This window comes from Brettanomyces bruxellensis, chromosome 9 (assembly GCF_011074885.1).
Source record: "Brettanomyces bruxellensis chromosome 9, complete sequence".
NCBI lineage: Eukaryota > Fungi > Ascomycota > Pichiomycetes > Pichiales > Pichiaceae > Brettanomyces > Brettanomyces bruxellensis.
The window spans coordinates 1,537,310-1,559,525 of record NC_054690.1 but is presented as its reverse complement, the minus strand read 5'-3'; the positions used below and the strand labels follow the sequence as shown (position 1 = coordinate 1,559,525).

The following is a 22,216-nucleotide window of genomic DNA, read 5'->3' as shown; positions in this document are numbered from 1 at the left end:
TACTTGTAGAGTTTTTCCGCAGTTTTGATCTACCAGAGAATTCAAAACCGAAAAGAAAAAGGAAGAAAAAAGACAGGTTAAGAAAAAAAAGGCACTTTCTATCATTTCAACGTTCTTAAAGACGATGAATCTCTACCCATAGAACGAGGTGTGCCATCTGCTGTAGCTATATTATTTCCTAATTGGGGCTTCACGGGAGTTCGAGGTGCGTCGTTTGATTTTTCCTTTGACCTCACCTCCAATTCGTGTTTGATCACGTTTCTTCTCACCGTATTCAATCTCGAACGTTTAGGATCAACGGTCAAAAAAAGCTCGTCATCTTCCGAGTCACTGGATGATGACGATGAGCCTGAAGATGTAGTCCACGATTGATTACCCGATGGAATTAGAGTCAACGGTAGCTTCTTGCCGTATATTGCAGCCCTGTCGATTGCATGTTCGGAAGATGGCTGTTTTGTGACGGTTTGTAACTCTAAACTGTCATTAGTATTAGTTCCGGATGTGTTTGTGCTTTTGCCAAAAGATGAACTTTGAGAAATTGCCGTGATAGTCTTTGGACTCATAGTTCCAGGTGACAAGCCGGAAGTAGGCGAATTAATTGTAGATAGAGGCTCGCTGATTGCACCTCCTGTGAGACAGCTGTCAGTATTAGAGCCAGGAGTGTCACTTTTCTCATACATCGTCTGGTAAAACTCGCTTGTCAAGGAAGGAGTGACTGGCTCCATGTCAAACGGCTTGAGTGCATCTGGAATGGAAATCGCGGAAGTCATAGAACGGACTGGAATCAAGCCAACTCCAGAGTGGGTCGAACCTCTACGATTCAATGGTTGGTGGACTTTGCCTGAATCAGCATGTGCCGCATCCATGTCTCGTTTCCTTGGATATATCTCAATTCCATTAGACTCTGCCGACTCTGAGTCTGAGCCAGTCGACGATGAGGCAGACGAAGATGTTACCGATGAAGATGCAGATGACATTGAATTTTGACGGTCTGTACTTACTGGTGGATAGGCCGAGCTTTGCTTGTTTCTGCCTGTATCTCCACCAGATGTGTAAATAGGATGGGCTTCCGTGGAAATAATTGAGGAATGCTCCGAGAGTGATGAATCGGATGAGGAGAGATCCTGACTCACAACCAAACTCGAGCGCCCAGGATGCGAAATCGAGTTCTGTGACCGCGCAAGGGCCTCGGATAGAATGTATGATTTATTTCCTGAATCGGCATTGGACGAGCCTGTTGAAGACATGAAACTCTGGCTTCTGGTAGAGCATGGAGAAAGCTGTCTTGCATTGGAGTTGCTGTTAATTCTACTACTCTTGGTGAGAGATTTCATCACACTGGAGTGATGGGAACCCTTGTGTGATCTGTTCAACACAGATGCAATTTTATGACGGATTCGTGTTCCTATGCCTGTGACAGCATTATCAACATCCTGGGGCGTAACGTCGATTTGCATTTCACTGTCCCAGTTCTGTTTAAATTCCTTGAGCTGCTCCCCTTCCAGTCCATCTAGGAAAAATGGATGGTCCTTTATCTCGTCAATATCCCATCTTTTCACCGGATCACGTTTGAGAAGTTGGTAAACCATATTTTTAGCCAACGTGAAGTCCCTTCCCCGCAAAGGTTTGGCTACCTTCCAGTCTGTCATCTCCGGAAACAACAACGGAGCATTGTTAATTGCCTCAAACAGCTGGAACTCCGTTTCGCCATGGAAAGGCAAGTTTCCAAAAAGAAGGCAGTATAGGGTGACACCCAAGGCCCATATGTCGATCTTGTACGTCACCTTCACGTCATCTATACCATCCGTGTTGCAAAGTTCGGGGGCTAAAAAGGCAGGCGTTCCTGCAGTTTTAGCCAATTCAAGTTCTCCACCCAAGTGTGCGGCAAAGGAAATACCGAAATCGGAAATCTTCACGACGCCGTTCTTGTCCACAAGCAAATTAGACGGCTTTATATCTCTGTGGACGATTCCCTGGTGGTGCAAGTACTCGAGGCCAAAGACAACATCCCTAAAAACACGTTTCACGTGATTCAGATCCAACAACGGCTCCGGCTTGCCATCAGTAGTGCTATCCTTCCTCTGCCAGCAGATCTCGCCCTTCTCCATGTATTCCAGAACCATGTATATTTTTCTGGAGCCTTCTGCGTCTAAAACCTCGATAAGCTTGACGATATGCTTGTTGGAGCATTTTTTCATGATTGCAATCTCTCTTCGCACCTCATCCTCCTGCGAGGCAATCTTCGGCAGAAGGTACCTGGCAAGCTCGTTTGTCTCGCCATTTTGAGCCCCGTTTGCCCCAGGAAGCCGCCGCATCCCGTTTGGCCGACTCGTTTTATTCACAATCTTGATTGCCACCAATTGTGAGGTCGCCAAGTCACGTGCCAGCTTCACTTTACCGTGCTGGCCCTTTCCCAAGTCCCTGATTATCTCATAAGTGTTGAGGACCCGTCTTCTTGTCATGGGATCGTACTCAACATGCACATAATGCGTCTCCTTCACTGAATTGGATAATGACGATGAAGATGTGCTGTTTGTGCCACTATGGGTGCGGAAAAGACTAGAGTGTGAATGCGCACTTCCCCGGCCACTTTGATCCTTACCCCGAAGGTATAACCCTATCCTTTTTGCCAAAGATCTAAACGGTCTTTCTGATAGCAATCCTTTCTGCCTGTATGGGTTGGGACTTCGAATATTGGAATTTATACTACTCAGCGACACTTGGGATGAATTCCGTGATAATTCCGCAGCGTGTGGTGTCGCTCTCGGCTGGAATTCGGACCTCTGATGATCCGGCTTACGTGCCGATGTCATCAAGTTTGAATTCATGCTCCATATGTCTGATGACTCTACGTTGCGATCTTTCAAGTTCTTGTCACTGGTTGTTTTGCTGCGATACCCACTCAGTATGCTGCTAAAGCTGCTATTCCTGCTATTGTCCCCGCTGCTGCAATAGATGCTGTTTCTGTTGAATGGGCTTCTGGTTCTTTTATCGGTATCACCGATATCCGGCTTTCCGGATCGTAAATTATTCCTCGACATTGAATTGGGTTCTTGGGTCTATTCTATTTCAGAAGATTCTTTTCCATGTGTATGTGCATTGAGCCCATTAATGGCTGGTGGGTATTTCTATATTTGATCTTTTTACTTATTTTAGAGTGTCAGCCGTGTAAGTAAGTATTCGGTCTTGCGATTAAAAAGTTGGTGGAGTCTGTTTCTTTGACGTTTGTGATTACGCTGTCTAATGAAAGAATAAAAACCCTGTTTCTCTAAGTATGTTTTTACAGGCTAAATTTCCTAATGGTTTCCAAGGAAAAAATATAGATATAGGGGGAAAAATAAATGTGAGTGGTGGAGGTTGGGTTTTCACAATATATGTGTCGTTTGACAGATCAAGGCCAGGAGGTGTGGAAAAGTAGCTAGCTAGCAGAAAACTCGGGATGGGGGGGAGAAAAAAAATAGAAGAAAAATAAAATTTTCTAGGAGCTCAGAAGTCCATGGGATGGCAGAAAAAGAAGTGTGTATCTCGGACACACACATCATGGTGGGAGATCGCAGATTTGAGGATCCGCGGGGGAAAAAAGATCGGGACGAGAAGCATGAAAATTTAGTCAGTCACAGTCATCTTAGTAGAAAATTTCTTGCTATGAATTTTTTCACCGACATTGCGTATTTGTATCCCGCGCGGTGTAATTGCCTATAGGGATGGGAGGGGAGATGATTGGAGAATACCGAGAATATGAGAAGAAGGTATGTGGAGAAATAAGGGTAGCAAAATTTAACTAGTACGAAAGTGGAAGATCAATTCTACTGGAAGATCGATTCTACATCGTGTATCGATTCATCAAATGTCATTTCAAATACAAATTAAAAGAGCAGAAAAGGAAGGATGAAAGAACAGAAAATATAAATTGGTGTGTAGAAAAAGATGTCGTAGCTATGTAAAGCAGCGGCAACGAGTGAGGGCAATTAGTTGCATCTAGCGTTCTAAACAGAGCTGATAGATAGGCTGAAAAGGTAATAGCATGGTATCATGAAGATGGTAACATGATGATGATAAGATGGTAATGTAGTAACATGACAACATGAAGTTGGCAGCCCTAATCGACAAACTAATTCAAGCTTGCTTTTCCAATCACTCCTGATTCTACTGCTGCTTCACCCCTTATTCACACCCCCGGGTCCTCATCCAAACTAAACCTTGGTGGCAGCATTGATCTTTCTGGCCCTGGCCAACTGCTTCTGGCCACCTTCCACACCGTAAGCTTTTCTCTCGTTAGCATTCATATGCTGCAAGAAGTCGCGGGGAGAAGTGACCATTCCAAGGGCACGGATACCTGTTTTGTCCAAGTAGCCCAAACCAACCATGTAGGAGGCATTGACCCAGCCGAATCCCTCGGTGGCCACCCCCTTGAAGCCAGAACCCTGGTTTCCGTACTCGGCCTCGACCCGGTGAGGCTGTTTTTCGGACGTGGCATCGTACTTCTCCACCACGATACCGTTGAAGTCCACAAAGGCAAATGTCATCATATAGCACCACCGGTAGGCAAGTCGGCGGGCCACATCCTTGTATCCGTAGTTGGATAGTCCCTTCCAGGCCATCATCTGGTGTGGAGCCCAGGCAAATGGATAGTCCCACTGCCTGGAAGGTCTCTCGACGCTAATTGGTCCTCTGCTGCGCTTGGTGCCAGAAACAAGGCCTCCGAACTCCTCAAACTTCGGAATCGTGTTCTCGACGATCTTCTTGGCCTGCTCCGGGGTGCATATGCCAGCCCAGAGTGGATACAAGGAGGTCACGGACTCATACTTGGACCTCTTGTCGAGCTGCACGTTGTAGTCGTAATACATGCTGTCATGCTCGCTCCACATGTACCGGTTCATCGTCTTTTTGCGACGCTCAGCCCGCTCAGTCCACGTTGCACTCTTCTCGACGGTGCCATCCGGTAGTACAAAGCTGTCGTTGAAGAAAGTCTTGATTACGTAGGCGATGTCGGTCTCGTACTTGTACAACAAGGAGTTCAAGTCAACCGTGGCTAGGTGTGCACACAAGCCGTCCATCCGATATGTTGTGTCGTGACCGGATTCCCGCACTGCACGGTCATTCACGAAGTACTCGTCCAACTCGGGCTCGTCGATCTCACCGTCGTTGTACTTGCGACGGAACTCGTCCAAGGACATGTTGTGCTTCTTGCTGTATGGAGTCAACAAGGCGTCGAAGTGCGAGGCCTCTGTTTCCGGCGGAATGCCCAATCCCGACGGGTAGTACGTCGACAACCCGGTTCTCTGGTCAAGCCGTGGAGCACAGCACCACACGGTCTTGTACTCCTTGATGGCGGCGGTAAATCCATCCTTCAGCAAGCCGAGATTCTCTCTGTTGTCGTGGGCCTTGACGTAATTGAAGATTTTCAACGTCATCTGCGTGAGGAAAGGTGGCTGCGACCGGCAGAGGTAGTACGAGCGGTTGGCGTTCAAGATCTTGCCGTAGTGTGAAATCTCGAAGATGAAGTTCCGGCACATTCCAATGCAAGGTTCCACCTGGCCACTCTCCAGGAGCCCCAAAGTCTCAAAGTACGAATCCCAACCGTACTGCTCGTTGAAACGACCCCCGGGAACAATGTACGGATAACCTTCCAAGTCTCCATACTTCTCACTCTTGTGCCTGGTGGCCAAGGCAAGGAATCCCGGCCGACCGTTGATCGACTTCACCCACTCATCCGTTATCTTCTCCGGGAGGTACTCCACCTGGAGTTGATACTCAGGATGCCTCTTGGCAATTCCCGTGTAGTAGAAGTACTGCTCGGGCTCGTTGTGCGGAACGTAGATCCGCGGATACTTGGCATCCGGGCTGTCGATCTTCGTGTCGCTGGCCATCTCCAACACGCTGTCCTCGGTCACCTGCCTCCTCAAGTTCTTCCAGAAAACAGTACTGATGAGCCTCCGCAACCGGTCCACCGGGTTCTCGTTGAGCCGCGCCTCGTCCAGGATCATCTGCTTCCGGCCCATCCGCTTGGTAATCGTCAACTCCTGCAAGAGATTCGAGAGCATGTACGTGCCCCGGATGTCGTACTGCTTGTATCCGGCCGAGTTTGCCGTGCCCAACTTCATCACCTTTGGACCCGTGTCCTCGATCGTGATCTGGCAGTTGTGGTCCGTATCCTCGCTCTCTAGAAGCCGCTTCAAAGTCCCGTCGATGTCACTGATGAAGAATCTCTTCGAGTTCACTTTCGACGATGTCGAATCCGTACTTCCCCTTCTGCGGAGGTACGATGCCTCTCCCTCTGGCTTTTCTGGCTCCGGCGTGATTCCCCGCTCTGCGTGTGCCACCGGCTCCGGCTCCTTGCCGATCTTGCCTGCCTGCGTGAGCTTGTTCCACACGTCCAACCCTTTCAAGTACTTTTTCATGAAGCTCGACGACCTGCCCGACATTTCCGGCTCATCGGCAACAGAACTGCTCGAAGTGTCCGAGCTGCCAGCTCTGCTGCCCACCAGCATGCTGTCTGCACTCTCCTTGTCGCTTGCACCGCCATCTAAGAGGTCAAACAACGCCTTTCCACGTGGCTTCTCGCCCTGGGCCCTATCCAGAAACTTCGTGTTGAACAAACCTCTCGAAAAAACCTCACTTCTCGTCCTCAACTTCCCAAACCTGCCCTTCGTGTTCGAAGGGTCGGTCTCCGGGCCATAATAGATGTCTGGTTTCTCAAATGGTCCAATGTTTCCATCCTCTGTAGTCCTTGGTCCAACTCCTCCTGCCAGCTTCTTGCTGATATCTGCACCTGCCGCCTGATTTCCGGCCGGCTCACCCTTCAATAAGCTCGACATGTTGCTAGTAATGTTGTGTGTCTATATTCAAAAGGCTTGAGTCCTCTGTTCAAAAAGAAAATTAAAATGCCAACACAAAGACCAAATGAATGTTCCAAATTATATATATATAGTAATATTTTCCCGCTCTCGAATTCGATAAACTCAAGAGAAAAAACTGTTACTGCAAGCAGCGAATGTTATGCTGTCCTCGATGACTGAGATCCGTTTGTCTATATGCCGTTAAGTCAGTATTGAATAACTTGCTAATCAACATTTCGAACCAAATAATAGGCGGCGAATGCAAGGCAAAACAAAACAAAGCAGCTTGCCCGACATAAATACATACCTCCAAATATTGGCACGGAATAAAACAACACTGGCTTTTCATTTCATATTCCAATTTTCCTTTCTATTTTTTCCCCGGTTCCCTCGCGTTATTGTAATTCTCTCCACGAGAATAAAATGGCCAATTTTCAAAAGTCCTCTTTACCCCACATAGGGATAGGTGTGGCCCGCGTTTGAGGGGAAAAATGCAGTGTTCCGCGATTTGGGATAATCATTCCATTGTTGTTTTTTCCCAACCCCCAGGGCTCCTTGAATGTTCTTCGACAATGCAATGTGCGACAGTATCTACTTTCGACAGAAGATTCTATTATGTTCCAATTTCAAACAATACTTTTTCTTGAGTGTTGGTTATGAGGGAATTTTTTGCAGAAAACAGTCTCAATAGATTGTTGAATGTGTTTCGAGCTATCAATGGTTCTCAAAGAATTTTATTCATTAATATTGTTCCTAGTTAATTTATTGTCATTTACACTTTCCTAAACTTTTATTACCCGGTAGCATTTGGTGCCGGTGCTGAGTACAGTAATATTGATCCCCCGTAATACTATACGCTTTACCTAACAACTCCTGCTTCATTTCATGATTCATGCTCACCCTTTACTATGGTCGCATGCCCGAATAAACGTTTAGCTATATATCGAATGCAGCCGTTATATAAATATATTTCCACGTTTTTTTTGTTGTTGTTGTTGTTTTCTCCCGTCTCTCAGCTCTACAAGTAAACCGGTATTCAATATTTTCCTTACTTTATTCTTTTATTCCAGTTTGTTCCATTATTAATAATAAGATCTTCAGTAGATAAAAAAGAAAATTTTTGATTCCAGATATGGGTGACCCTTAGATTTTTGTGGAGTATGAAAGAAGATTCAGCCATCTTGGTGGGCTGGTTAAAATTTTTGATTCCACCGAGTCTCTCTCATTGCCACACTGAACAATCAAAAAGAAATCTATTAATGTCACATAATAACAGTAATTATTTTCATTGACAGATATCATGGTTCATTGGCGTAAATTGGTATATTTGAACGCCGATCGCTTCTGCATTTGCACGATTAGTATACTGCTTGACTACTTTTCCCGCATTAAATTATCCGCTTATTCCGCTATTTAAAGCTTTCCTGTTATTTCTGGTTTGTGAATTTTCTAACTCGGGTCAATCGACCCCTAACGACCTACTACAGTTGATGCAATAAATTTTTGCCTGGCGTCCCTTTTTTTTTTTGAAGCGACGATTTACATGCTAGTTGAAGCTTTACACTTTTGATCGGCAGTTGTCTATTTTCCCGAAAGAATGTGAAAGAAAAAATGTAGGAAATTTTTCTCAAGAGAAAAAAAAAAAAAAAGTAATTGCCTATTAGTGGAAGGTTCTTCCAACTATCACCTCCCTTGTACTTTTCTAGTTTGCATTATCTACCAATTTATCCTAATATCAGGGAGGAAATTTCACCGACCAGTAATTCACTCTTCAAGGCTTAGAGATAATCGAGCAAAATGTCAGGAAAAGAAACTAAGGAAACAACTTCTTCATTGCCAAAACCTCCCACCGCAAATGTTTTCGCTATGTTTGGAGGAGCCAAGAAGACTCCAGTGAAAAAAGAGTCTGCAGAAGAAAAAGCTGCTGATGAGAAGGAAAAAAAGGAGGAAAAGGCTAAAAAGGCAGAAAAATCTGCAGAAGGTGAAGATGATGGCATCCATTTCGAGCCTCTTGTTCATCTAGATAAGGTTGAAGTTAAGAATAACGAAGAGGATGAGGACGTTGTCTTCAAGATCAGAGCTAAGATGTACAGATTTGCGCCAGAGACCAAGGAATGGAAAGAAAGAGGAACAGGTGAAGTGAGATTTTTGAAGCATAAGAAGACTGGCAAGACTAGACTGATCATGAGAAGAGACAAGACATTCAAAGTTTGTGCTAACCATTATCTTGCACCAGAATACCAGTTGAAGGCCAACATTGGATCTGAGAAGTCTTGGGTTTACACTTGTACCGGTGATGTTTCCGACGGAAAGCCAGAGGTTCAGACTTTCGCCATCAGATTCGGATCTAAGGAGAAAGCACAGAATTTCAAGGAAGAATTCGAGAAAGCACAGAAAGAAAATGAAAAGATTCACGAGAAAGAGGGTGACAAGAAATGATGTTTTGAGGTGTACTTATATAGTAAGATTTAATAAAGTTTGAAAGTCCGAATACAACGGGAAAAGAATAGAAATGAAATACATGAGAAAAAGCAGTTTGGTAAATTATCTCTAATTAATTAAGTTCATTGTACGTATGTATTGTTTTATTTATCAATGCATCGGTATTTGGTCGTAAGAATGTCCGCTGAGTCAGCAGCTTCAACTCTCCTTTGCATGCTCTGAATCTATGTTTATCAACTTTGCCATCCTATGGCCATAATACGTTCGGTAAAATCCCCATTTAAGAAGTATCCAAACCATCTTTGTAGGTGAAAATTCCGGCCACAGTACAGAAACAATCTCAATTTCACAATCCGGATGAACGCATTCCCAAAGCATGAAATCGCTTAATCTGTACACGCCCGATGTTCTTATTAACAAATCCATTCTAGACAAGCCACCACTGTATAAATTGTTGCTTATCGTATCCTCAGTGATTCTTTCCGAGCTACATCCGCTCGCCACAATCTTTCTGATGGCATTTGTCATATCATCGCGAGATGTATATGGCCAGCAAACGTTCAATATCGCTCTTTTGTTATTCTTTGTCATCTCCTCTGCATTCTTCAAAACCTCCCGAAGATCTTTTGGAAGCAAGCTCGTATTGCCTAAAATTCTTATTCGTATTCCATATTTTTCACACAATTCTCCGTTTCCAATCACCTGCTTGAATTTGGCCTTTCCAAGATCCATAAGCCATTTAACTTCATACCTGCTTCTGCTAAAGTTCTCTATTGAAAATGCAAACACTGTTACTGCTTCAACACCGCAGTCATAGCATGTTTCCAAAATTTTTGCCATGCTGTCAAAACCTGCGCTATGTCCTTCTTTTAGTTCCATCTTGTTTTTTCTTGCGTACCGTCGATTTCCATCCATTATAAATCCAATATGCCTCGGCACTGGTCCTGTGCTTATCACCTTACATATCTGCTCTTTCGCAAACTTTGCGGCGTGCTGTGTAAGTGGAAATGATGAAATCCAATCTGTCATCACTATTACAAATGATACTCCGTGTCCTTTATTTGAAAGATTTTGCTTGATCAAGCTTCTATAAATTTGCACACACTAGGAGCACAATTTCAAATTAAACACCTCTAAATGTCGATATTATACACGCACTTCCAATTTGTACTCTAAAGCTGATACACGTTGTAAATGTAGATTCTACATCATCATTTAGGTTAACTTTAGGGCTTTGAAAATTCCCTTTTTTCTGTCCGTTCTATTTTTTTTTTTTTTTTTTCAAGAAAACGAGCTTCGAATGACACTTCACATAGCCCTTTCATTTTTAAAGTACGTGTTAGATCAGTCTTCCATTATTATAATTTATGAATGACGGTGTTATAACCCAAGGTTACATGATATTTCAAAGCAGCAAAGCCATATTTTAATAAGAAGGTAAAAATAAAATCCATACATAAGTTCGATATAATTTAATTTGTTTCTTTCTACAAGTCCTGATAGAGTTTCACTTACTTGGGGATGGATGTACTTTTTCCTCGTTCCTTTTCCTCTCTGGGGAAGGGGGTGAACACCGCCTTAAAAATGGGTGTTCGGGTTCAGTTTGTGGATTCGATTTCGCAACATATCAGATAATTATTTAAAAGTACGGCAAAGACACCTATAAGCAAATTAAAAACGGCATCATTAAGTCTTCTTAAACTACCAAGTTGATCTCCAAAGTTTAAAGTAGTTCTCATATCAATAATTCTTGTGTGATTGGTGGATCCCTATTGAAATTTAGTGACCTGCTGCAGAGCAGTCAATGTTGGATTAAGCGCTTTTTTTCCAGGCTGGAAAAAATAGGTTGGGTCTGCTGTGTTTCAATTTTTTGGCCGAGACTGAGCCAGGGGGCAGCGCCGTATACACATATATATATATATATATTTTTTTTTCATTTTGCTGATCATATATAAAATACGTAGCTTCAGTCGGTGTTGTTGATCGGAATAGTTTTGCTCCACAGTGCAGATTAGCTATTACCAGCACAATTCTGAAAAAGCTCGTAATTTGTCCCTTGTTTAAAAAATATATTGCGTCTCCTTGGCATATTGAAGAAAGTACAAGTCTGAAATAATTCGAGAGAAGTTGAAGCCTAGGCAATCAGTTGTTAACGTCTTATTTCTAATAATCCAGTAATAGATACCCATTGTTTGCATTAGTGGATATCTAATCACAGTTTGCCGCACAATTAGCGTCATTGCACTATCATGTTTGCTTATAAAGGAAGGCTCGTTAGGGCTGCCTCTATTCAGGTAAGACTTTTAAGCCGTCATGTTTCCTCATATAACGCAGCAATTGAAGCTGGAAATAAGCTTGTGAATCCAACGCCGAAGAAAACAGCTCAGCATGATCCATTTGCACTTGTCTCAGAAGAGATGAAGTCCTTGATTAAGAGTATAGGTGCTCTTATTGGCTCGGGACATCCAACACTTAATAGAGTCGCATCTTATTATTTTGAGTCCAGAGGCAAAAATGTCAGACCGTTGATCGTACTCTTGATATCCAAATCTCTTGCAGAAATTCCAAAAAGTGAGAGAACTAGAATTACCGTCGATACTCGAGACATTAACGACCAAAAAGAATATAGGGGCATTTCTAGCGCTATGTCGTTTGCTGGAGCAGATCCAGAGCACTCAATTACACCATTGAAAATTCTATATGGCCTCAATCCAAATATCATTTTGAATCCTCTTAGCAAATCGTTCAGTCAGAGTGAAAAAATTAAGAGCATGGATGCCGAAAATGGTATTCTCCCCAGACAACGGAGACTGGCCGAAATAACGGAGATCATTCACACATCTTCCTTGCTACATGATGATGTTATTGATATTGCCGACTCTAGAAGAGGACGGCCAAGTGCAAATATTGCATTCACCAACAAGATGTCCATTTTGGCCGGTGACTTCTTGCTTGCGAGAGCATCTGTTGCACTTTCACGTTTGAGAAATAACGAGGTTACAGAATTAATGTCCACGGCAATTGCTAATTTGGTCGAAGGTGAATTCATGCAGTTAAAGAATACCGTATTTCAGCCAAACGTGGATCAGATCACCAATGACGGGGAAAGCAAGCAAATTCCAGCCCCAACTGGTCGTGTTCCGCTGAAAGTTCCTGAGTATTCATTGAAGCAGCCCCAGGTTACGTTTTCTCATGATGAAAACGTGAAAGCCGCCTTTGAATATTACATTCATAAGACATATCTTAAAACGGCATCATTGATGTCAAAATCTGCTCGTTCAGCGGCAGTTTTGTCCGGGTGTAACGATGAAATGATAGATCATTGTTATAACTTTGGTAGAAATTTGGGACTATGCTTCCAGATTGTTGATGACATGCTTGATTATACGACAAATGAGGATGTATTAGGTAAACCCGCTGGAGCTGATCTCAAGTTGGGATTGGCTACTGCTCCTGTCCTCTATGCATGGCAGATGAAACCCGAAATAGGACCTTTAATTGCCCGTAAGTTCAATTCTCCTGGAGATGTAGAGCTTGCAAGATCTGCTGTTGTTGAATCAGACGGTGTTCAAAAGACAAGGAAGTTGGCGGAAAAGTTTAGAGATGCAGCCTTAGCTCACTTGAGGTGTTTACCTGAATCAGATGCAAGAAGTGCTTTGGAATTTTTAACCAACTCTGTTGTTACTAGAAAGAAATAAGGTGGGTGAATGAATTTATTTATATGTCTATTACACTTTATGACCAATACCGTGTGTATATGATTGTTCCAAATTTATTTGCACGTGGTTTCATATTTCAATGATTGCCTTCTCTTTCTTCTATCTTATATATACTCGTTTGTGAGAGGAGAAAACATGTTCTTTACCACCTACTTACGCACATGCATATAATAATTGTGGATGCTATTTTCCTTTCATGTTGTATTTCTATCTGTGTATGTAGAATCATGTTTAATGGTTTAAAGAGTAATTTAAGGTTGTTATACTAAATTTTGATGGATCTGAAATTTGTTTCGCAGAAAAAAAAAGCTGGGGTATCATCTCTCGTATCTCGAGTGCATCTCAGCATCGGAGAAATTTTTCGATTCGGTCAAAAAAAAATTACATGTATATCTACATGCTGTTATATATCCTGACGATGAATCGCCTTTGATACTTTTCATTTTTTTGTATCGCTGACATACCTCATTCAGAAAGATCTGATACAGATGTTAAGGATCTGGGGAATTTCACAGCCCATTCATTTTGTAAAGTTATTCCGGTTGAATTGTTTATTACTATCCCCGGCAAATTCACATTATAATAAGGACATAACTTCTGCTCATTACCAGTATCCGAGATCATTGAGCAGTAACACCCATATTTCCTTGGAAAGCAAGGAAAATCAATTCAGTGTTGACGATTCTGCAGTTTTCAAATCAACAATAAATACGGAAAGTTTACTCGACGTTGTTAGTGTTGATGAGCTATCTGTTCCCGGAAAGTCAATGAGAAAAATTCAAAAAGGATCGAATAAAGCCAAAACGCTTAGGAATAGAAAGTCAATAAATCGAAAAGTTCTAAAAGTCTTGAAAGCAGGAGTAACGCATAATCCTGGTGATAATAATTCGCAAAGAGTTTTAGACTCCTCAAAAGCATCTTCGCAGAATATGAACTCTTCTCGAAAATGTATTGATGCCCCTGTGCACCCCGTAGAAGATGATAAAGTTCTTACGGCAGATGAGTCCACTTCTCTTGTTCAATTAAGAGAATTCAATTTGTTGTCAATCGACATCGAAATGTATGAGAGAAAGACATCTGAAATAACAGAAATTGGAATATCCATATATAATCCACGGTACCAGAAGACCGCTTTATTTCCCCATATTGTTTGTTTCCATCTCATTATTAAGGAATTTATTAAGCATCGTAATGGTCGTTTTGTCCCAGATGCCAAGGGGAATAATATAACCGGTGTTTCAACAATTGTGACCATGTCAGAAGCAAAAAAAATGGTGGGAACTTTATTAAACAAATTGGGGCCCAAAACAGTAATTGTTGGACACGGCGTTCAGGGGGATCTTAGGCTTCTTCGGAAGCATAATTTTCCATTTCCAAAGCCAACTAGAATCATAGATACACAAAAGCTTTGGAATTATATGTATGTGGGAAAGAATCATAAATCATCGTTGAGCTATGTTCTTAATAAGCTCGGAATTCCACACTCCTTTCTTCATAACGGAGCGAACGATTCATATTTCACGTTAATAGCAAGCTTGATGTTGTGCTCTCCGGGTCTTATGTCTAATATCATAACCCGAAAAACCGTTCCGTGTCAAATCTCAGATCATAAAAAGAAATTGCTCCAAGAAGAAGGAGTCGAATTACCCATGGAAACAATCGTCACTGTCAAATGTGGAGCTTCAGAAGCTGATATAAAGGCTAAAAAGGGACATGGTCATGTGGCAAAATCTAATTCTTTCTATCCTTGGCATGACTATAATAAGAAGGAGTTAGATCAAAGGTTAGATGAACTTCTGAAAAATTGATGCTTTAGGAATTGATTTAGAATATTGCTTTGTCGTTTGGGTTTTTAATATTTTTATGTAACATTTGGGTTTCCTGATCTTATATATGTACGGTTCTCACTATATTCGACGTTATATACAAATGCAATAGTGATGCGGTTATAAATTTTACTTTCTACCTGGTTTAATTTTTGGGCATCTTTACTATTTTAGTTTCTTATTCTAAATTTCGCTACTAACCGATTCAACAAAACTGCATATATGATCAACTGCACTCAATAATTATAGTTTGTCAACATCTTCAAATGTTTTCGGCCTATTTTTCTTTATTACTCTCTATTGTTTCCCTATCTGGGTTTCCAACATCCTGCTTCTTCTCTTCCACTCTTTTGGGTGTAGCATTAGTATGGAGAATATCTTTGTTTTCGAGTGTCACCGACCTTGTCATGTTATTCACTTTGTAAATTCCAACAAGCCTTTCAGCTAACTCAAACATATTATTTCTCAATGAGATAACAACGAATTGTGCATTTTTAGTCTTTCCCTTTATATAATTTGCAACAATACTCACATTCCGGAAATCCAATGCCGCATCTATTTCATCCATAACATACAACGGAGTAGGTTTGTATGCATGAAGAGCAAACACTAAAGCTAAAGAAGAAAGCGTTTTCTCCCCTCCAGATAGATTTCCAATGTTCTTCCATGATTTTCTGGGTGGCATGACAGAGAACAATATACCTTCAGAAAATGGGTCTAAGGAATCCACAAGTTCAAGTTCTGCATTTCCTCCCATGGTAATCATATGATACATTTCCCTTAATGTAGATGAAATTTGAGTGAATCCTGACATAAATTCATCTAGTCTCTTTTTTTTCAAATCCTCGCATTCATTCTTAGCCTTATCCCTTGCTTCAACAGATGTGTTAAGATCAGCTTTCCTCTCTGAGAATTCAGCGTATCTTTTTGTATATTCATAAAGAACATCAAGATCAACCTGTGTACTTTCTATTTGTTGTGACATTTGTGCCACCTCTCTTTTAAGATTAAGCAAATCCGTTGCATCTAGTTCCTCTGGATTGAGTTTTGGAAGCAAGTTTCTATCCTGGATGTATGGTTTTAATTCTTCCTCGTTCATCCAGCCCAAAAGTTTTTTTACATTCCTAAAGGGAAGTTTGCCGTCTTTATCATATATGTCATTAATTCTTCCTTGACAGCTTTCGATAACGAACTTGTATTGATCTGCATCGCCCATTATCTTAATTTCTTGTCTCCTTAAATCATTAATTTCCGTATTGACAGTCTCTATTTCCTCCTCTATTTTCTCTTTTTTATCTACTATATCCGTCTTTTCAGCCTCCAACTGCCTGATTTTCTCCTCCGCATTTTCAAAATTCTTTATTCGATCTGCGTAATCATTTTGAATATCAGAAATTGTATCCTCCGATTTCTTGATCTCTTCTTTGTCAGCAGCAATTCCGTCTGTCAATCTCTTTATTTTGTTCTTTGTTTTACTTATCACTATATCATCCTGTGATTTCTTTTCAAAAAGTATTTCCATTTTTTGTTTGACGGAATCAACTTTGGCCCTTTGCATCTTAAGTTTAACACCACCCACATCCATTATCTTTTGTTGAATACTTGCTATTTGTGTTTTTAATCCCGAACATTCCTTCTCAATTTTAACCTTTTCCTCGCTTAAAGTGTTGATACTTTGTTCGACTTGTTTTATTTGTGCGTATAGCTTATCATTTGCGCCTTTGTTCAATTTCATTTCTTTAAGTCCGTTCTTGGCTTCTTTACCCTCATCCACAAGAGAGTCAATTTCAACCTCAAGTTTAGACGATTCGACACCTATTTGAGGAAGACGATCCTTAAACTCATCTAGTGCCTTTTCCATTTGTTGAAAAGCTGTGGAGGCCTCATTAAATGCTTTTTCCTTGTTTTGAACATCCAAAATTAACGCATTCAGCTGCTCAGGCGTGATTTCATGTGCGCCAGCCGGATGTTTGGATCTAAGCTTCATAGCACCACGAAATACCGAAGATCCACCACCTGACATTGTGCCACTTGCATCCACAAGCTTGCCATCCAATGTAACAACTCTCCAACGACGTCTTCCACCAAATGCAACTCTATTTGCCACTCTTAGATCTTGTGCGACCAAGGTATCGTACATCGATGAATAAAATGCCGGAGCAAATTTACGGTCGACGGGTTCTATCAAATCAAAAAGCCGTGATACATTTTCCGGGGTTTGTATCTTACTCATATTGAAATGACGAAGTTTATTCAAAATTATGAATTTTCCAAAACCTAGACCATTTTTTCTAATATACGAAATGCATTGCTGAGCACATTCAACTGTATCGACTACCATATCATCTAGAGAACCGCCACCTGTAGAAACGGCAACATCATATTTATCATCAATGACACCTAAATCTCCCAACCGACCATGAAATCCATTTAGTCGGCCAGTATCTTTTAAGTGATTTAATGCTCGGAGAACTCTATTTCTAGATTCTGTATTATTCACACGTGATTTTGCATCCTCCATTTTTTGACGAGCAACAGTAAGTTGTCTTTCCATAATATTTAGCTTGTCTGATGCATCCTGTACTTCTGGCTCCCCCAGATCAATTTGATTTTGAACATGTGCGTACTCCTGCTCCAAAATGGATATTTGCTTCTTTTTTGATTGAATAAGCTCGTTCTTTTCGTCCACCGACTGTTCAAGATCCTTCATCTCTTCAATGAAAGCTGATACCTGCTTTTGTAGCATTTCTTGTTCTGATTTCTTCACGTCAATTTCACCCTGTTTCTCATCTATCTTACTCTGCCATGGCTCCAACTCCTGCTGTAAGACTTCCATCTTCTTTGATAAGTCCTTTGTTTTGTCTGACAAGCTCATTTTAATATCATCAAGTTTCTGCTTTTCTTCTTCTAATTTTTGTTGGAGTTCTTTCTCATCGGTTTTATATTTTTGTATATTCTGTTGAGTGATCTCCAATGTTGACCTGCTTTCCTTTAATGAAAGTGTTTGGTTTTCCAAAGACTTTGTTGCCTTTTTACGACTATTTTCTAAATGTTTAAGCTTCTCATCCATAGTCACCTTGTTCTTCTCCATTTTCCTGTGTTCTTTTTTTAGTTTATTTATTTCCCCTTCAGTTAAGTTAAGTTCATTCATTATAGTTTCTTTCTTGGCCTTAAGTTGCGCGATCTTCTTTGCATTAGAAGCTTCCTCAGTTTTGTACTGCTCCAACTTTTTAATCAAATTATCTAAGATTTTCTTATTCTGTTCCAAGCTTTTTTGATCCTTTCTTAACGATAATTGAAGATATATTGTTTTTTTATCTAAGAACTTCTTTTCCTGAGCAAGGTATTCAAGTGCTTCATTTTTTGGCGCCACTAACTCATCTTTGCTCTTTTCCACAAAATCAAAACGTCGCTTCTTTTCAACGCAAATGTCGTTCAATTCTTCAATATTTGTTGTAGCATCTTCAATTGAATTTTTGTACTTCGATGTTCCTATAATATCCTCAAGATACTCTAATAATCCATCGTCACTATCTTTTTCCGCTTTAGGCTTCATTTGGGCAATGCTCTCCACCTCACCCTGTAAGATTAAAAATCTTTTATGATCTAAATCAATACCTTCGCCCTTCAAAATGGAGCGAACACGGGTAAAGTTGCTTGTGTGGTTATTAACATAATAAACTGAACTATTGTTTCTCAAAGCTTTTCGAGAGACAATCAACTGTGAATTTGGAACATCTTCTGTATAACTCCTGCCATGTGCATCGATCTTATCAAGCACTTTCTTGAAATGAACATCTACTCTGCAAAAAGGGAGATTTTTAAATTGCTCTGAGTTATGAATCAACTCCCTAAGCTTGGATTGTCTCATCTTAGATGCTCTGAATCCAAACACAAAAAGTAAAGAATCAATCACATTAGATTTTCCAGAGCCATTTGGACCAACAACCGCACTAAAGGATGGATGAAATGGTCCCACGATTTGCTTTCCTGCATAGGATTTGAAATTTGTAAGCACTAGTCTCTCTATAACAAGTCTTGGTATCGGGGCCTCAGGTTCTGAGGATTCCACTTTCTCTGGAACCTTCATGTCACTTGCAATTGTACGCTTCTTTACTGTATCAGTTTGAGCTCCCCCACCTTCTATAGGAGGTTCTTTATCATTTAGTCTTTCACCTTCAGTGTTCGTCACTGTATTAATAGAATCTCCCGATGCAACAGGTTCAATGCCCACAACTTCGATCATATGCGTACCTGAAATAGCCATCTTATTATCCTCATTTCCATTTGCATTCGCTTCGATTTTAAGTGCCTTCTCTAAGTTCTGATTTGGCGCCACCAGATTATTTGAATCATTATCACTATTCATTTCGACGTCCCCATCCGCGTCCGTCTCTATTGTTGATCTGGAAGCAGCAATTGGAGAGGTATCGCTATCCATCTCCGTCATTGCAAGTTCTAATTCCGTTCAGCACCTTATTTTTAAAGGCGGCAATACTAATTCTGCTGTTAATAAAGATGGTTATTTTGCTCCCCTTCTGAAAGTTAGTTGAGTGTTTATTTAATGCAAAAATAAGATAAATAAAGAGACGAAATAATTCAATAACAGACGCGTTTAGTCTGCCTCGATTTTTTATTAATGCGTCGATCGGCTGGACATGTTTCAGTCGTAACACCGACAATTCGCATACGAGTAAGTGAGCGCTGAAAGAAAAAGAAATCAGACAGGAGGATAGATTACCGATTGAAATTCGTTCAGAGCTACATATTGTAAGACAGTTACGAACTTACTCTTTGGTACAAGATTTAAAAAGCCTGCTTATATTTATAATCTTAATTGTTGATATAATAGACAGGATGATCACCGAGCTTCCAGAACCAAGTATGTTTTATTGTGCATTTGTACGGAAATTGTGTTGTCATACATTTATTTTCCATTAATTTAAATGCATTCAAAGTTTTTGTGCACTGTATATACTAACTTCGGCTTCACTTGATGTTGACATAGTTTCCCGTGATGAAATGAAAAAGAATAATGTGCCCCTTCCTTTCAGGGACAGATGTGCGGGTCTACTTATTCCACTAAATAAATGTCGAAAGGAAGGATGGTATATGCCATGGAATTGTGTCGAAGAAAGACATGATTATGAGCATTGCGAATATTTAGATTTTAAGCGGAGAGTTAAAGAACTAGAGGAGATCAAAAAGGCAAGAGACGCCAAACAATGATTCGCTTTATATCATTTTCGCTAACTAGCTGGTTTACAATAGGGATGGATTGGACAAAATTTGTACCATATTGGATACGATAGTTCTTACTTTTGTTATTGAGCTATTAAACCACTAGCTATATTTATTATTTGGTTGTATCATCAGAATTGGCTATGAAACCATTTCCAATAATTCACGTGTTATGTTAATAACATTTATTTATTTATTAGTCCATTTAACATTGTATCTTTCACCTTGTATCAGATTACCCTATTATATCTGTTATACACTGACCTGTATAACTTCAATATGTAATCAAAAAATTGAGTTACTCAATTGATCAAATCAACGACGATCTGAACTGCCATTAAGTACCTGTAAGCACACTTAACAAAAATTAATTAAGAAAAAAAAATTAATCGCTTAATTGATCGAACCCAGGATCGAACTGGGGACGTTCTGCGTGTTAAGCAGATGCCATAACCAACTAGACCATCCGACCAATAGCGATTTTGTACCGGATCTGCTTTGCTTTGAACCTAAATTATTTTAGACTATGTAAGTACAAAGTGATTTGTGTGTTTGTTTTGAAGTGTTGAATCAAACCACTAAAAGATGAAGTATTGTAAGTTGTAAAGTAATTTTTTTAAAATGTTATGATGTAATTTAAGTAGGTGCGAAATGTCGGACATATGAGAATATTACCTAGTATTAGGTAATCTATTATTATATGTCATTAGATTTATTTGTTTTGAGATCTGAACTTATTCTAAAATAACGAAGATTTAGAATGATATCTAATAGAGACAATCCTGGCTAAAATGCACTAACTGTGTATGTTAGGAAATCAGCAGAAAAATAATTATGCGCGATCATAATTCTGTTTCTGAGAATTAAATCTTTTTTTTTATTATGTATGATTACCTCACTTTATTTTCCTTTTTATTTTTACTTTACTTTACCTCTTTTTATATAACTTGTTTCTTCTACGAAGGGACGAGACCCGATAGCCTATTTTGCAATACAACTAGTTCGACTCCACTTTGATGGTAACAGAGTAAAGGAAGTAAATTCATTTTCTTCTATGGTGATACATACACAATTGTTAGAATGTTAAAGGCATTAACATTATCACACAGACCACTTGGTACATTTATATCCACCCACTTAGGTAACCGACCTTACAATTGTCTGAATCTCCCCGACTGCTAGGTTCTTATTAGTTCTATTAAAGAAGGAGTTTGATAGCTAAAGCCCGGGAGTAACTCATAAGGTCTCTCTTAACTCCGACAAATTTATGAGAAGCGCGAATAAGAAATAAAGCGTACTGAAAGGATAGTGATCCGAAAGACAATAAGAAAGAGCTACATCGGAATAAACTGACTAATATTCGTGTGGCGACTGCATATGCAAAACAACAGGTTTTTGCATGATCGCGGGTTATGCTGAATTCACATAATGTGATGTTCCCAAACAGGATGGATTCCTCTTTGGCATACAATTTGTTATTGTATGAAATTGGAAGAGAAATGGAAGAAGTGTCATTCTCCATTTAATATAAATATGCGCCCTTGCCCTCCTTTGATACAGAGGCAAGGTTAGATTATGATTTAGTTATTTTTCGAGAAAGAGAGATTGGAGAGAAAGGTGATTAGATAGAATAATGAAAAAATATAATAGTTCATAGAGAGCTATGAGATAAGAGATATGAAAGGATACGAGAAGTATCAGATAAGAATCTAATTAATCTATTATATATCTTTAGACGGATTTGGTAATCATCTAAAGAATCCTTATACTTCAGGTTATTAAAAATAATATTTTGTTACCTTCAGTCCGACCATTTACAAAGTCTGTAAGGGGTCAAACCAAGAACCTATTGGTTTAAAGCCAGAGAAATAATTGAAAGTCACTGTTCCCAATAAGGAAAGGGAGAGTGAGAAATATTCTGACTTGGTCCGAAATAAGAGTCACGCGAGAGATGAATTAATTTCATGTTTAAAATAACTATGAGCTAATTAACAATAGTAATTAAGTCAAGAGAATTGACTTCTGGTTAAAGGATGGACGGGGACAGTCCATGCCATTGTAAATGACTGACGAACGTTTCCCGAGGAGGGAAAGTGTCTTCCGTTGTCATGAACTGATATTAGTAAAATAATAATTAATTTCGGGAAAT

The 22,216-nt window shown here is 40.2% G+C and overlaps 7 protein-coding genes and 1 non-coding gene across 8 annotated transcripts; 3 read left to right on the top strand and 5 right to left on the bottom strand.

Moving 5' to 3' along the window:
* Nucleotides 1-101: 101 nt before the first annotated feature.
* BRETT_002542 (uncharacterized protein) lies at nucleotides 102-3,041 on the bottom strand (the record flags this gene model as incomplete). Its single annotated transcript, XM_041281065.1, has 1 exon — nucleotides 102-3,041. The coding sequence occupies one exon, from the start codon at nucleotides 3,039-3,041 to the stop codon at nucleotides 102-104; it is 2,940 nt and encodes a 979-aa protein (XP_041138856.1).
* A 1,152-nt stretch (nucleotides 3,042-4,193) lies between these two features.
* On the bottom strand, nucleotides 4,194-6,818 carry BRETT_002541 (uncharacterized protein; the record flags this gene model as incomplete). The annotated part of the gene is made up of 1 exon (XM_041281064.1): nucleotides 4,194-6,818. The coding sequence occupies one exon, from the start codon at nucleotides 6,816-6,818 to the stop codon at nucleotides 4,194-4,196; it is 2,625 nt and encodes an 874-aa protein (XP_041138855.1).
* A 1,818-nt stretch (nucleotides 6,819-8,636) lies between these two features.
* YRB1 (Ran GTPase-binding protein yrb1) lies at nucleotides 8,637-9,278 on the top strand (the record flags this gene model as incomplete). The annotated part of the gene is made up of 1 exon (XM_041281063.1): nucleotides 8,637-9,278. One exon carries the CDS (start codon nucleotides 8,637-8,639, stop codon nucleotides 9,276-9,278), a length of 642 nt encoding a protein of 213 aa, XP_041138854.1.
* A 201-nt stretch (nucleotides 9,279-9,479) lies between these two features.
* Nucleotides 9,480-10,310, bottom strand: BRETT_002539 (uncharacterized protein; the record flags this gene model as incomplete). Its single annotated transcript, XM_041281062.1, has 1 exon — nucleotides 9,480-10,310. The coding sequence occupies one exon, from the start codon at nucleotides 10,308-10,310 to the stop codon at nucleotides 9,480-9,482; it is 831 nt and encodes a 276-aa protein (XP_041138853.1).
* A 1,220-nt stretch (nucleotides 10,311-11,530) lies between these two features.
* BRETT_002538 (uncharacterized protein) lies at nucleotides 11,531-12,979 on the top strand (the record flags this gene model as incomplete). Its single annotated transcript, XM_041281061.1, has 1 exon — nucleotides 11,531-12,979. The coding sequence occupies one exon, from the start codon at nucleotides 11,531-11,533 to the stop codon at nucleotides 12,977-12,979; it is 1,449 nt and encodes a 482-aa protein (XP_041138852.1).
* A 509-nt stretch (nucleotides 12,980-13,488) lies between these two features.
* BRETT_002537 (uncharacterized protein) lies at nucleotides 13,489-14,808 on the top strand (the record flags this gene model as incomplete). Its single annotated transcript, XM_041281060.1, has 1 exon — nucleotides 13,489-14,808. One exon carries the CDS (start codon nucleotides 13,489-13,491, stop codon nucleotides 14,806-14,808), a length of 1,320 nt encoding a protein of 439 aa, XP_041138851.1.
* Nucleotides 14,809-15,103: 295 nt separating this feature from the next.
* On the bottom strand, nucleotides 15,104-19,276 carry BRETT_002536 (uncharacterized protein; the record flags this gene model as incomplete). Its single annotated transcript, XM_041281059.1, has 1 exon — nucleotides 15,104-19,276. One exon carries the CDS (start codon nucleotides 19,274-19,276, stop codon nucleotides 15,104-15,106), a length of 4,173 nt encoding a protein of 1,390 aa, XP_041138850.1.
* A 1,189-nt stretch (nucleotides 19,277-20,465) lies between these two features.
* On the bottom strand, nucleotides 20,466-20,539 carry BRETT_002535. The gene has a single exon. It is a non-coding gene; the product is annotated as a tRNA-Val (tRNA).
* Nucleotides 20,540-22,216: the final 1,677 nt, after the last annotated feature.